This window comes from Mustela erminea, chromosome 2 (assembly GCF_009829155.1).
Source record: "Mustela erminea isolate mMusErm1 chromosome 2, mMusErm1.Pri, whole genome shotgun sequence".
Lineage (NCBI taxonomy): Eukaryota > Metazoa > Chordata > Mammalia > Carnivora > Mustelidae > Mustela > Mustela erminea.
In genome coordinates this window covers 137,777,503-137,791,565 of record NC_045615.1, presented here as the reverse complement: position 1 = coordinate 137,791,565, position 14,063 = coordinate 137,777,503, and the positions used below count along the sequence as shown (strand labels likewise).

Genomic DNA, 14,063 nt, shown 5'->3' with positions numbered 1-14,063 from the left:
TGGGTTAAGCCTCTGCTTTCAGCTCAGGTCATGACCCCAGGGTCCTGGGATTGAGCCCCACATCGGGCTCTCTGCCTGCCTCTCTGCCTACTTGTGATCGCTCTCTCTCTGTCAAATAAATAAATTTAAAAAAATATGAATGCTGACATATGTGCGTATCATCATAAAAATGTGGGTGGAAAAAGTCTGAAAGTATATCCAAATGTTACTGGTGGTTGCCTATATTACTGACATTATGAGTAATGTCTTATTCTTGTTAATTTTATTTATTATTGATGAGCAGTATTACCTTGTTAATCCTAAAAAGAATAAAAAATAATTTTAAAAAGCCGTGGCTTTAAAGGGACTTCTTTTTCTGCCCAGGTGGTATTGCAGAAACACAAACAGAAGCAAAGCAGAGCAGCTCCTCAGAAGTGAGGTAAGGGTTTGTGCTTGTTTTGTGAGTTTGGTTGCAGTGCAAATTAATTGTAACAGGTCTCCGAGGGGTGATTTCACATACCTGGTTCTAAAGCCTCAAAAACTACTGTGATGCAAGTGGTTCTTTTTAATCATATAAGACTAAGGATCCGTACACTCTTAGTTTCCTGGGGTCACCAAAACAATCTACCACAAACTGAGTGGCTTAAGCAGGAGAGATGTATGGTCACATGGTTCTGGAGTTAGGTGGGCGTCTGAAGTCAGGATGCCGGCACGGTTGGCTCCTTCGGAGGGCTGTGAGGGAGAGATCTGTCCCAGGCGTCCTGCCTTGTTTTCTCTCCATACACCATTGTCTCTGTGTCCAGATTTCCCTTTCTTGTAAGGATTCCATCACTAGATTAGGGCCCAGCCTACTGATCTCATTTCAACTGGATTCCCTCTGTAACACTTCAAGTAAGGTCACATTCTGAAGTACTGGGGTTTGGGACTCCAACATATCTTTTTGTGGGAGAAACAAACCCCCTACCTATCTAGCTACCTACCTAGCTGTAGGTAACAGCTAATGCATGGGTAACACTTTCTTTCCTTTCCTTTCTCACCAACTTATTATTTGCCACCTTGTTTTTAGTCCTTAAATGTGTTTTTCCTGGGGCACCTGGGTGGCTCAGTGGGTTAAGCCTGGGCCTTTGGCTCAGGTCATGATCCCAGGGTCCTGGGATCGAGCCCCGCATCGGGCTCTGTGCTCAGCAGGGAGCCTGCTTCCCCCTCTCTCTCTCTGCCTGCCTCTCTGCCTACTTGTGATCTCTGTCTGTAAAATGAAAAAAAAAAAAAATCTAAAAAAAAATGTGTTTTTCCCTTTTGTTTGAAGTTACATATTAAAAATAATTTATATTACATGGTATCTTTTATAAATGGAAGTTTTAATAACTATTTATTTGCCTTTAGTGATAAAAGTGTCAAATAATAATAAATAATAAGTGTGCTTAAATTCTTACACTTGAGAAAAATAAATGAAAAGATAAGATGTAGTACAGAAGCCACTTCAATGGTCTGAGGAAGGAGACCTGAACTTAGTTGCAGCTTTTCTAGTCTCTTTTCTAGTCTCTAATCTGCAAGATTAGGGGGGTTGGATTAGAGGATGGCCCATACAATTTTCTATGTTTATGATCTAGTTATCCTACTTGGTAATAGTTCTTCATTTTTTAAAAAAATATTTTATTTATTTGGCAGACAGAGATCACAAGTAGGCAGAGAGGCAGGCAGAGAAAGAAAGGGGGAAGCAGGCTCCCCGCTGAGCAGAGAGCCCGAAGCGGGGCTGGATCCCAGGACCCTGGGATGGTGACCCGAGTCAAAGGCAGAGGCTTAACCCACTGTGCCACCCAGGTGCCCCAGTTCTCCATTTTTAAAACCCATGCTTTCTCATTTTACCTCCTGTTCATTACCACCAGTCAAGGTTATGGTGGACACTGATTTCTGTAGTTTATGTTGAGAGCAAAAGCATGTCACTGCTTGACTCAAATGCTGTGTTACCACACCTGCTCCCCAACATGGTCCTTATAGGCTTCTCTGGTGGCCCCACAATGAGAGGCAGCTGTAGGGGAGTCAGTATCTGGAAAGCCTAGGGTCCAAATTTTGGCTCTGCTCCTTACTAGCTGTGTGATCTAGGGCAAGTTTTCCATCCTCTTTGTGCCCCTTTTCCCTGCCTGTGAAGTAAAGCAGGGTTAAGGGAAGAACCTGTCTCATAGGACTGTTTTGAGGATTAAGTAAATCCACATATCAGAACATACTAAAACAAAGTAAGCTCTCAATAAATATATGGTAGCTGTTACACTTTTTACAGATTGGTGAGCTATTAGGATCATTGCTTGTACCTAATTGTTTTTATCAGATTTATTTGCAGGACTTTGTTTAATTCATTGTTTTCATAATAAAATCTGTCTTGTTTTTCAACTGCTCAACACACTGTCATCTTAAAGCAATTTCAGACCTGGAGACTGATGGTGGGGTTATTGGTGGAGGGATACTGGAGATTCCTAGCTTCTGTTTCTTGCTGTTTGGCTTAAAACCTGATGAGAACTTATCTTTTAGTCATTCTGTGTTTCATCTTTTTGGTTTTCTCGGGCTGTGCTTACTTGTGCTTCTGTCTCTCCTTTCATGAACAGTGATATTTCACATCAGTTTCCAGGGGGATTAAGGATTTTTTTTTTAAATGTTCTTATAAAGAACACGGAGATATTTACAGGAAAAATGCTATGTAGATAGAAGATGATATTGAGTCAGGATTCAAAGCTTATAGCAAATATAAAAAATGTATGAAATGAAATCCAGTTATTAAGAAATACATTTTTCAGGAACTGTTTCCCCACATGTCCAGAACCGAAAGGAATTGCAAAATCTTGTCTATTGGTTCTGAAGGGCCCTGAGCAATATCTTGCTGAAATATCTCATGCTGGTGTGTGTGAAGGTTTGTGATAGTGGGGAATTGTGAGAGTCCTTTCTTGAACTCCTCTCAAAGCATAGATGTGATGGGGAAGGTCATGTAGGTGTACCCTGTTGGTGAGCTGTCAGGTTTTCTAGGCAAAAGATAATCATGAAATTGTAAGATTAGTTTCTTGAATTTTCTCTATGGCATTGATACTTGTTACTGGATTGAAAAATTTTTCCTAACTTTGATTTTAGGATAAAGAAGGTGGTTTTATGGTAAGGGATTCCAGTCAACCAGGCATGTACACGGTCTCCCTTTATACGAAGTTTGGAGGGTAAGTTCTCCATCAATCATCTCTCCTTAAGAGTTTTTATATGAAGTTCCTATATAGTTTGCATGGATTCCTAATTTTCAAAAAATATGCTGCATTTCAGCACTAAATAAGATCTAAACTTGATTTCTAAAGTCTGTCCTAGTTTTTGTATTCATACTTCCTATACTTGGTAATTTTTCTTATAGTTTTCTCTGTGTGTGTGTGTGTGTGTGTGTGTGTGTGTGTGTGTGTGTGTTTATGTTGCAAATGTCTATAGAAACTTTGGCAACATTCAAGAAATAATTCCTGTGCCCCGAGCTAAACACTAAGGATATCACAGTGAACAAAGTAGGTACAGACCCTGCCCTCCGATAGCTTTGTGGGGGATTCAGACAAGCAAAGAGGCAGTTATGGTAGTACGTGAGTAGGTCCTGTGCTCAGAGAGAACGTGTGTATGTGTGTGGGGGATGGTACACAGCCCAAAGATACCCCCAGTTCATCACAAATATAGTCTGGGACATCTAGCTAGACCTGATACATCATGAGGGCAGAAGTTGGAGGGAGAGGAAAGAGTGTTTCTGACTTAGCAAACTCCCCAGGCCCAGAATTGAGTGAGGATATGATAAGTTCTAGGAACTGACAAAAGCGTCTTATAGCCGGAAGGGGAGGGGTGGGGTGAGGGAGGAAGGAGAACCCTAAGAGATAAAAGTAGAGGTCAGCTCACGTCAATGTCAAGGAGCTTGACTTAAAGAGCAGAGGGAGTTCCCTTGAAAGGGTCTTTAGCAAGAGATGACTTGAGGAGATCTGTGTTATAAAAAGATATCTAAAACAGAATTTGCACATTTTTTATAAGTCAGCTTATTCACTTTTGGAAGCTCCAGACGTCTGCAGGTTTACATCAATAGCAGGGACAAAGAACCTTAGCCAGACAGGAACTATTTTAAGACTTTTCACTGTTGGCAGATGGAATTGGTTAATCTTCTCTTTCATAATCTCTTGCAACGGCCAAGTATGTCATCAGTGACCCCTTTAAAAACTTCCACCTGTTAATGTAAAGGTTGTGCAGAGACTAGAAGTGGGTATATGTAGGGACCTGTTGTTGCTGGTGGAAAACATCTTAAGAATGAAGTTACGTGATTCTGACTTGGCACTAACACATTTGGATTTTTGTTTCAGCGAGGGCTCGTCAGGTTTCAGGCATTATCATATAAAGGAAACAACAACATCCCCCAAGAAGTATTATCTGGCAGAAAAGCATGCGTTTGGTTCCATTCCTGAGATCATTGAATATCACAAGCACAACGCAGCAGGTAAGGGAACCGTTCAAACATTGTTCAAACAGAGGGACATTGTGATGGGTTCTTCCTTGGGCAGTTTCAGTTTATAGTTAATTGCAGAGTGTGTTTAGTTTAAAATTATTGCCTATTAAGGAATTGAAACATAAAAAGAAAAGGGGAAATCATGTTAACTCTTGTAAAAAGCTGTCTTGATTGTAGGACATGAGATACTCTTGTATATGGTAAATGTTCACATTTCTGGGATTTATACCCTTGGTACCGACAAAGACTCTTCGCTTGACCAAGCTTTAGTTGGGCTCTGAAACCATCTCCTAGACCCATTTATGCACTTTCTTGTAAAATCCAGTTTTAGCAAGAACTCTGCTAAGCAGCTTAAGCAGAATTCCCACCTTGACATCTTATATCTGCTCACATTCAATATCTGATCAGGTTCCTTATTTTCCACCAGGTGAGGTCTCCTCAGGTTGGCTTGTCTTCAGCAACTTCTTGTTAGATTGGTGTATCCCAGAAGCCCCACTCCCCAGCATTTCTTTATTTTATTTTACTTTTTAAAATTTTATTTATTTTTATTTTTTATTAAATTTTTAAATTTTCTTACTAACATATAATGTATTATTAGCCCTAAGGGCTCCCCAACATTTTCTTAGTCACTTTCCGTCCACTGACCCCAACACTACTCCGTGGCTGTCAATCCCCATTGGTCCACGCTATATTTGGAGTTGAGCCCAATCTCTCTTGAACTCTAAAATCCGATTGCAGTGGTCCCTGTGCCAATCACAGTGGTCGTAAGTAAAATCTGTCTTACCATCTTTCGAGGTTTCATTGAATAATTTCCTTTCTTTAACTGTATGAAGCTAAAACCCTAGATGTGTCTATGTCAGAGTTGTCATGGAAGCTGAGAGACAAGCCCAGGGTTTAGGGCTGTACTATTGGCTTCCAAAGACTGATCATGTCCTGGGCAAGTTTTCCATCTTCCTGAATCTCTGCTATACTTACTATCGGAGTGGGAACAAACCAAACACCAAAAAACAGAAACCACATTCATGCCCATGCTCTCAGATAATGATAGAAACTGTTATTAGGGTATAATTTAAATATCATAAAAATCACCCATTTAAAGTGTACAATTCAGTGGTCATTAGTATATTTAGAGTGGTGCCAAGTATTACCGTAATCTAAGAACATTTTTTTAACTTATTTATTTATTTTTATTAATTTCTTTTCAGCGTAATAGAATTCATTGTTTATGCACCACACTCAGTGCTCCATGCAATCTGTGCCCTCTCTAATACCCACCACCTGGTTACCCCAACCTCCCACCCCCCGCCCCTTCAAAACCCTCAGATTGTTTTTCAGAGTCCACGGTCTCTCATGGTTCACCTCCCCTTCCAATTTCCCTCATCTCCCTTCTCCACTCTGTCTAAGAACATTTTTATCATCCCCATAAGAAATCTTGAATGCATCACTGGTCACCCCCCGGCCCCCTTTTATCAATGCAGCCCCTGGCAACCAGTAATCTATTTGCTGTCTCTACAGATGTGCCTGTTCTAGACATTCAGGATAAATGGAATCATACAGTATGTGGTCTGTTGTGACTGGCTTGTGTGACTTAACATAATGTTTCTGACATTTGTCCATGTTGTAGCCTGTATAAGTGCTCCATTCTTTTTCTTGACAAATAATCAACTGTGTGGTTTTTTTTTTTTTAATCCATTTCATCATCATTCATCAGTTGGTGGACATCTGGCTTGTTTACACATTTTGGCTGTTAAGAATAATACCGCTGTGAAAATTTGTCTATAAGTTTTTACATGAAAATATCTTCTTCACTTCTCTGGGTGACTTCCCTGGGAGTGAATTTTCTGGGTTCTATGTTAACTCTATGTTTAACATGTGAGGAGCCACTTTCATATCAATTTATACCCCAAAGATCTTTTTCTTATCTCTTATTGTTATATTTTAGTATTCACATTTCCTTCCTTTCTTTCTTGATTTCTTTCTTTCTTTCTTGATTTCTTTCTTTCTTTCTTGATTTCTTTCTTTCTTGCTTGCTTGCTTGCTTGCTTGCTTGCTTTCTTGTGTTTGTGTGTTCTTGTATAATTTTTATTCTTCACCATTATCTAAGTTCACTCATTGAGCAGACACATTTGGGTGCCTATTACATGGCAGGAACTGTGTCTGGCTCTAGGGAAACTATGGTGGACTAGAGAGTTTTTGATCCTGGCTCTCTCAGCTCTTACCGTCTGGTGGGGGAGACAGAGAAGTATGTAACCATTTAGAGTTACCGTGAGGTATGCTGTAACGGAAGAAACAAGGAGTGTTGTGGGGGCTCACAGGAGAGACATCTGCCTTCCTTCGTATTTAGTGCTGTAAGCAACTTACATTAAAGTGTCTAACCTACTTCACCGATTTCCAAAGTGGTTAGTATTCCCAGTTGTTGGCATTTTATTCCATTTTTTCCCCAAATTTTTATTTAATTCTAGTTAGTTAACATATGGCATAATAATTGGTTTCAGGAGTAGAATTAAGTGGTTCATCACTTACATACAACACCCAGCGTTCATCCTAACTGCCCTCCTTAATACCCATCACCCATGTAGCCCATCCCCCACCTCCCTCCATCAACCCTCAGTTTGCTCTCTATAGTGAAGAATCTCTTTTTTTTTTTTTTTTAAGGTTTTGTATGTTTATCTGAGAGAGAGAGAGAGAGTGCATGGAGTGGGGGAGGAGCAGAGGGAGAGGAAGAAGCAGACTCCCCACTGGCAGGGGGCCTGATGCGGGGCTAGATCCTGGGACTCCAGGATTATGACCCTAGCTGAAGGGAGATACTCAACCAACTGAGCCCCTCAGGTGCCCCAAGAGTCTCTTATGGTTGTTTCCCTCCCTCCTTTTTCCTCCCTCCCATATGTTCATCTGTTTTGTTTCTTAAATTCCACAGATGAGTGAAATCATATGGTAGTTGTCTTTCTCTGACTTACTTTGCTTAGCACAATACTCTAGCTCCATCCACGTTGTTGCAAATGGCAAGATTTCGTTCTTTTTGATGACTGAGTAATATTTCATTGTTTATATACCACATCTTCTTTATCCATTCATCTGTTGAAGGGCATTTGGGATCTTTCCCTAGTTTGGCTACTGTTGATAATGCTGCTATAAACATTGGGGTTCACGAACCCCTCTGAATCAGTATTTTTGAATCCTTTGTGTAAATATCTACTAGTACAATGGCTAGATTATAAGGCAGAACCCTTTGAGGACCCACATACTGTTTTCCAGAGTGGCTGCACCAGTTTGCATTCCCACCAACAGTGTATGAGGGCGTTCCTTTCTCCGAATCCTCACCAACACCTGTTGTTTCCTGTGTTGTTAATTTTAGACTGGTGCTAAGTTCTGACTGGTGTGAGGTGGTATCTCATTATGGTTATGATTTGTATTTCCCTGATGCTGAGTGATGTTGAGTATTTTTTCATGTGTCTGTTGGCCATCTGGATGACTTCTTTGGAAAAATGTCTATTTATGGCTTCTGCCATTTCTTAACATTAAACTAACTAGATTAACATTAAATTAACTGGATTAATTTGTTTTTTGGGTGTTGAGTTGGATAAGTTCTTTATAGACGTTGGATACTAGCCTTTTATCTGATACAACATTTGCAAATATCTTCTCCCATTCTGTACCTTTTAGTTTTGTTGATTGTTTCCTTTGCTGTACAGAAGATTTTATCTTGGGCACCTGGATGGGTCAGTCGGTTAAGCATCTGTTTTTGGATCAGGGCATGATCCCATGGTCCTGGGATCTAGCCCTGCATTGGTCTCTTTGCTCATCGAAGAGCTTACTTCTCCCTCTTCCTCTGCCTATGGCTACGCCTACTTGTGCTCTCTGTCTCTCTGTCAAATAAATAAACAAAAATCTTCAAAAAAAAAAAAAAGAAGATTTTTATGTTGATGAGGTCCCAATAGTTCTTTTTTACTTTTGTTTGCCTTGCCTCTGGATTTTTGTCTAGTAAGAAGTTGCTATGGCTGAGGTCAAAGAGGTTGTTTGCTCCCTGTGCTTCCTCTGGGATTTTGATGGTTTCCCATCTCATGTTTAGGTCTTTCATCCACTTTGAATTTATTTTTGTGTATAGTATAAAGAGTGGTCCAGTTTCATTCCTCTGTATGTTGTTGTCCTGTTTTCTCAACACCACTTGTTGAAGAAACTTTTTTCCTTTGGACATTCCTTCCTGCTTTGTCGAAGATAAGTTGGCCATATAGTTGAGGGTCCACTTTTGGGTTTTCTATTCTGTTCCATTGATCTGTGTGTCTGTTTTTGTGCCAGTACCATGCTGTCTCAATGATTACAGCTTCGTAATAGAGCTTGAAGTCTGGCATCATGATGCCTCCAGCTTTGCTTTTCTTTTTCAGCGTTGCTTTAGCTATTGGGTCCCGCTGTTGATAGTTTGGAGCCCCATATTTATGCTAAGATTACTAGTATTGAGTTATTCAAGGTGAATCACTTTAATTTTAATAGATTACCATAATTCCCTTTCATAGTTCAGATCATATTTGAAAAGAACATGAAATAATAATTGATAATAGCTGTTAGAAACTTTTCAACATTTTACTTATGTTTTGCCTTTTTAAAGATTGTATTTATTTATTTTGGGGGGGGCAGAGGGAGAGAGAGAGAGAAGCAGATTCCCTACTGAGCAGGGATCCAGTGTGGTGCTCGATCCCAGGACAGCAGGATCATGACATAGCCAAAGGCAGACACTCAACCAACTGAGCCATCAGGCACCCCACCTTTTAACATTTTAAAAAATGTTTGAGACTACGCTAGCTAGCTGAGTGCTTGGTAAACACTGCGGTATTGAAAAGACAATGTTTGTTGAGTGAATAAAAACATATATATGTAAAAAAGTTTTTTATGTCTCATAAAAATATGAAATTGTCAATTCAAAGAACAGGATCATCTTCTTCCTGCCTGCTTTCCTTTCTTTTTATATTTTGTTAGCATAGAGCAGAGTTTTGTGTGTACACACAGGATGAGCGCTAAGTGGACGAATGAATGCCCTTTATACATGAGTGTCTAAGTTTAGCGCTTTTACATGCAGAATGATTAAGAATGAGTTCAATTTCGGGGATTCTGGGTGGCTCAGTGGATTTAGCCTCTGCCTTCGGCTCAGGTCATGATCCCAGGGTTCTCAGATCGAGCCCCGCATCAGGCTCTCTGCTTCGGTGGGGAGCCTGCCTCCCCCACCCCCGCTCTGCCTGCCTCTCTGCCCACTTGTGATCTCTGTCTGTCAAATAAATTAAAAAAAAAAAAATCTTAAGAAAAGAATGAGTTTAATTAAAAAAAAAAAAAAAGAATAAGTTCAATTCCAATGCTTTCTCTAACTTGCAGGACTTGTCACAAGACTGCGGTACCCAGTCAGTACGAAGGGGAAAACTGCTCCAACCACTGCAGGCTTCAGCTATGGTAACTCATTTTTGTAGTTGCCCTGACTAATTTCCCTTAGAAAAAAACATCCGTTACCGCAAGACCAATTGAGATGTTTAGAATTCCACACAGTAGAACTGTTTTTATCATTGTATAGTATGGGTTTTTAGATGATTGTACTTGTAGCTATGGAAACCCTAGATTTTCTGCTTTCATCCTTATTTATAATTCGGCAGAAAACTTTCTCTTAGTGAAAAATAAACATTACCATGTTATTTCTACAATAAATCAAATCCTTTTCTGGCTCTCAGCAGCTTGATTGGTTACTTACAGTAAAGTAAGGATGGAGGAAATAAAGAAGACCTCCAACCTGACTGTCTTGGTTGCTTCTAGCCAAAGCCTTTTAAACAGAAGATTAAATTCTTTCCAACCTGATATAATTGAAGTGGGGCAGGGGCAACAACAAACCAGGGGGAAGAACAGTAAAGGAGAAAGTATTAGGATTTTGTTTTTTTCTGAGTATCTTTAAGCTCTATTATTATTAGCCCATTATTTAGCATCTTCTTGCCTTCTCTTGTTCACTTTGGTTATATTCGGATGGCTTAGTAGGGAGGGAGTCCATCCTCCCCAGGGGATGGAAAGTCACCGTTTGCAGTTTGGGTGTAGGTGGCAAGTCTGTTCTATGTTTAACCATATTATCCTGTGACTTTGACATTGACCCTAGTTGTTGCTTCTCTGTTTCCCACTGATTGATACTGCGTTCTCCTTATTAAATGTTACCGCTTCCCCCCTCTGTCTCACAGAAAAATGGGAGATCAATCCCTCAGAGCTGACCTTTATGAGGGAACTGGGGAGCGGACTGTTTGGAGTGGTGAGGCTGGGCAAGTGGAGGGCTCAGTACAAGGTGGCAATCAAAGCCATTAGGGAAGGTGCCATGTGCGAGGAAGACTTTATAGAAGAAGCTAAAGTGATGATGTAAGTTACCCTGTTCTTTCTGGTTCCTCTTTTTGCATTAAAAAGTAGCCTCCCACCAGCCAATAGCCCCGCAGGCTTCTTTTCCTATGGTAACTACGTGTATGCATGACTTCTCCCTCCAGGAAGCTGACACACCCGAAGCTAGTACAGCTGTACGGTGTATGCACCCAGCAGAAACCGATTTACATTGTTACCGAGTTTATGGAGAGGGGCTGTCTTCTGAATTTCCTCCGACAGAGACAAGGTCATTTTAGTCGAGATGTGCTGCTGAGCATGTGTCAAGATGTGTGTGAAGGCATGGACTACCTGGAGAGAAACAGCTTCATCCACAGAGATCTGGTAATCCCGACCGCCCGCATTCCCATTCACTGGCCGAATTCCTTTGTAACATTGGGGCAGCAAATGAACGATGATGAATTAATATCTGATTTCTGTTCTCAACGGTGTTTCACCGTTATCTTCAAACTTGGTAAATTTAACTTGCCTCGTAATTGAACAGAAAACTCTTGATCACATCTGATACATGTAATGCATAATTACATAGGCAATTGCATTAATAATACGTAACTACCTAGGTCATTGTTTCTAAGCAGCTTACTATATATTAACTATTTGATCTCCATAAGAATCTCATGTGAGAGCTAGTCACAACAGTCTTTCTTTCTTTTTTTTTTTTAATTTTTTTTAAGATTTTTTATTTATTTGACAGACAGAGATCACAAGTAGGCAGAGAGGCAGGCAGAGAGACAGAGAGAGAGAGAGAGAGAGAGAGGAGGAAGCAGGCTCCCTGCTGAGCAGAGAGCCCGACGCGGGGCTCGATCCCAAGACCCTGGGATCATGACCTGGAGCGGAAGGCAGAGGCTTTAACCCACTGAGCCATCCAGGCGCCCCCACAACAGTCTTTCTGACCATTGTTGTCTGATAGAGAAGAAAATTAGCTTTAGAGAAGGGAAATGACTGACTGGTCAGGTGATAAATGGGGAAGTTAAGGGTTGACTCCTCCTTTCACTAAATCCTACACTCTTTTCCACCTCACGTGATGTAAGCAGAAGTTAGAACAGAAATTCTTGGTTTATTTCCCCGATTTCTGAAGTCACTGGGAAACCGTGGAGGCCCACATTAATGCCTGAAAATACTAGAAAAGGGAGTCTATTATTGGTTCTAAAATATTGTGATGGAGACACTTCTTAATTTTTCCCCTCCCCTACTCTGTCTCCCTGTCTCCCCCATTTTTTTCTTTTCTTTTTCTTCTCTGCTTGTTTTTCTCAAACATGTCTATTTTCAGCCTGAAGACAGAACTCTCAGTTTCTGTTAAACCTTGAAGATGATTCTTTCACCAAAAAACTTCTGATTCTCTACCTGGGACTTTTTTCCATGTTTTAATTTTAACTTTCTTGTCATAAAGCATGGATTCATGTCTTCTGGAATAGCAGCAAAGCATTAAAAAAAAAATCAAATAATCACTTTAAGCAGGCATTGCTTTTATAGGAACTTAACATATATCAACTCATAGAGTCATTATAATAACCCTAAGAAGTAGGTATAGTTATTATTCTCACTTTACAGATGAGGAAACTGAGATATATATATAATAGGATAAAATTACTGACCAGTAGTCAAGTCTACTGTGGAGTCAGGATTTGAACCCAGGGAATTTGGCCCTAGAGTCCACACTGTAGCTACTGTGTGCTGCGATCTTCAGACTTGGGGCATAATAAAGAGCTGATTGACTTTCAGTTGTGTTTTAGGGTAGTTATCTAATCTCTCTTGGGTTCTTTTTCTACATCTATAAATTGTGGGTGGGTTATAATATTGGTTTACTCACAAGACTGTTCCCCACCCCCCAGCTTTACTGAGCCATAATTGACAAAATTGCATGTATTGAAAGTAAAGAACATCATGACTTGAGATATGTATACAGTATGAAATGATTATCAAAGTCAAGTTAATTATATCCATACCTCACATGCGGGGAGAATGCTTAAGGTGTGCTCCCTTAGTAAACTGTAAGGAAGCAAAGAAGTATTATTAATGATAGTTATCATGCTATCCTTCAGATCTTCAGAACATACTGAGTTCGACATTTTTTTTTTTTAAAGATTCCATATACAGGGCACCTGGGTGGCTCAGTGAGTTAAAGCCTCTGCCTTCAGTGCAGGTCATGATCTCAGGGTCCTGGGATCGAGCCCTGCATCGGGCTCGATCTCAGGGTCCTGGGATCGAGCCCTGCATCAGGCTCTCTGCTCAGCAGGGAGCTTGCTTCCTCCTCTCTCTCTGCCTCCTTCTCTGCCTACTTGTGATCTCTGTCTGTCAAATAAATAAATAAAATCTTTAAAAAAAATTTGTAAAGATTCCATATACAAAGGATATCGTAGAGTATTTGTCTTTCCATCGGGTTTCTTTCGTTTAGCATAATGCCCTCCAGGTTCATCCGTGTTGTCACAAGGACAAGATTTTTTTTTATGGCTGAATAATATGGCACTGTATAGATATACGACGTCATCTTCATGCGCTCATCGTTGATGGATAGTTAATTATTTTGTAGCTTGGCTATTGTTGGTAATGTTCCTATGAATATGGAAGTTCAGATATCTCTTTGAGGTACTGATTTCATTTCTTTTTCTTTTTTCTTTTATTTTTTAAAAATATTTTATTTATTTATTTGACAGACAGAGATCACAAGTAGGCAGAGAGGCAGGCAGTGAGAGAAGAGGAAGCAGGCTCCCTGCTGAGCAGAGAGCCTGATTCGGGACCTGATCCCAGGAGCCCAAGATCATGACCTGAGCCGAAGGCAGTGGCTTAACCCACTGAGCCATTCAGGCGCCCCCATTTCTTTTTCTATATAGTTGGAAGTGGAATTGCTGGATCATATGGCAATTTTACTTTTAGTTTTTTGAGTAAACTCTGGCCTGTTTTCCATAATGGCTGTAGCATTTACATCCCACAAATAGTATACAAGGGTTCCCCTTTCTCCACTTTTTCTTTCTTGACAACTTTTGTCCTCTCTTGTGTTTTTGGTAATAGCCATCCTGACAGGTGTGAGGTGACATCTCATTGTGGTTTTGATTTGCATTTACCTAATGATAATGATGTTGAACACCTTTTCATGGACCTGTTGGCCATTTGTGGGTTGTTGTTGTTTTTTTTAATTGCATATTCAGGTTCTTTGCTTCTTTTAAAAATTGGATTATTTGCTTTTTTGGTATTGAGTTGTGAG

At 40.2% G+C, this 14,063-nt stretch overlaps 1 protein-coding gene across 6 annotated transcripts in view; it reads left to right on the top strand.

Annotated features, from left to right (window-relative positions):
* Positions 1-14,063, top strand: part of TEC (tec protein tyrosine kinase) — a 140,295-nt gene that overhangs the window by 118,508 nt on the left and 7,724 nt on the right. For all 6 annotated transcript variants that reach the window (XM_032334243.1, XM_032334242.1, XM_032334240.1 and 3 more), the window contains 6 exons: positions 364-418; positions 3,097-3,176; positions 4,332-4,465; positions 9,836-9,910; positions 10,675-10,846; positions 10,969-11,185. In XM_032334243.1, the coding sequence (XP_032190134.1) occupies positions 364-418; positions 3,097-3,176; positions 4,332-4,465; positions 9,836-9,910; positions 10,675-10,846; positions 10,969-11,185 (733 nt within the window). The remainder of the gene's footprint in view (positions 1-363; positions 419-3,096; positions 3,177-4,331; positions 4,466-9,835; positions 9,911-10,674; positions 10,847-10,968; positions 11,186-14,063) is intronic.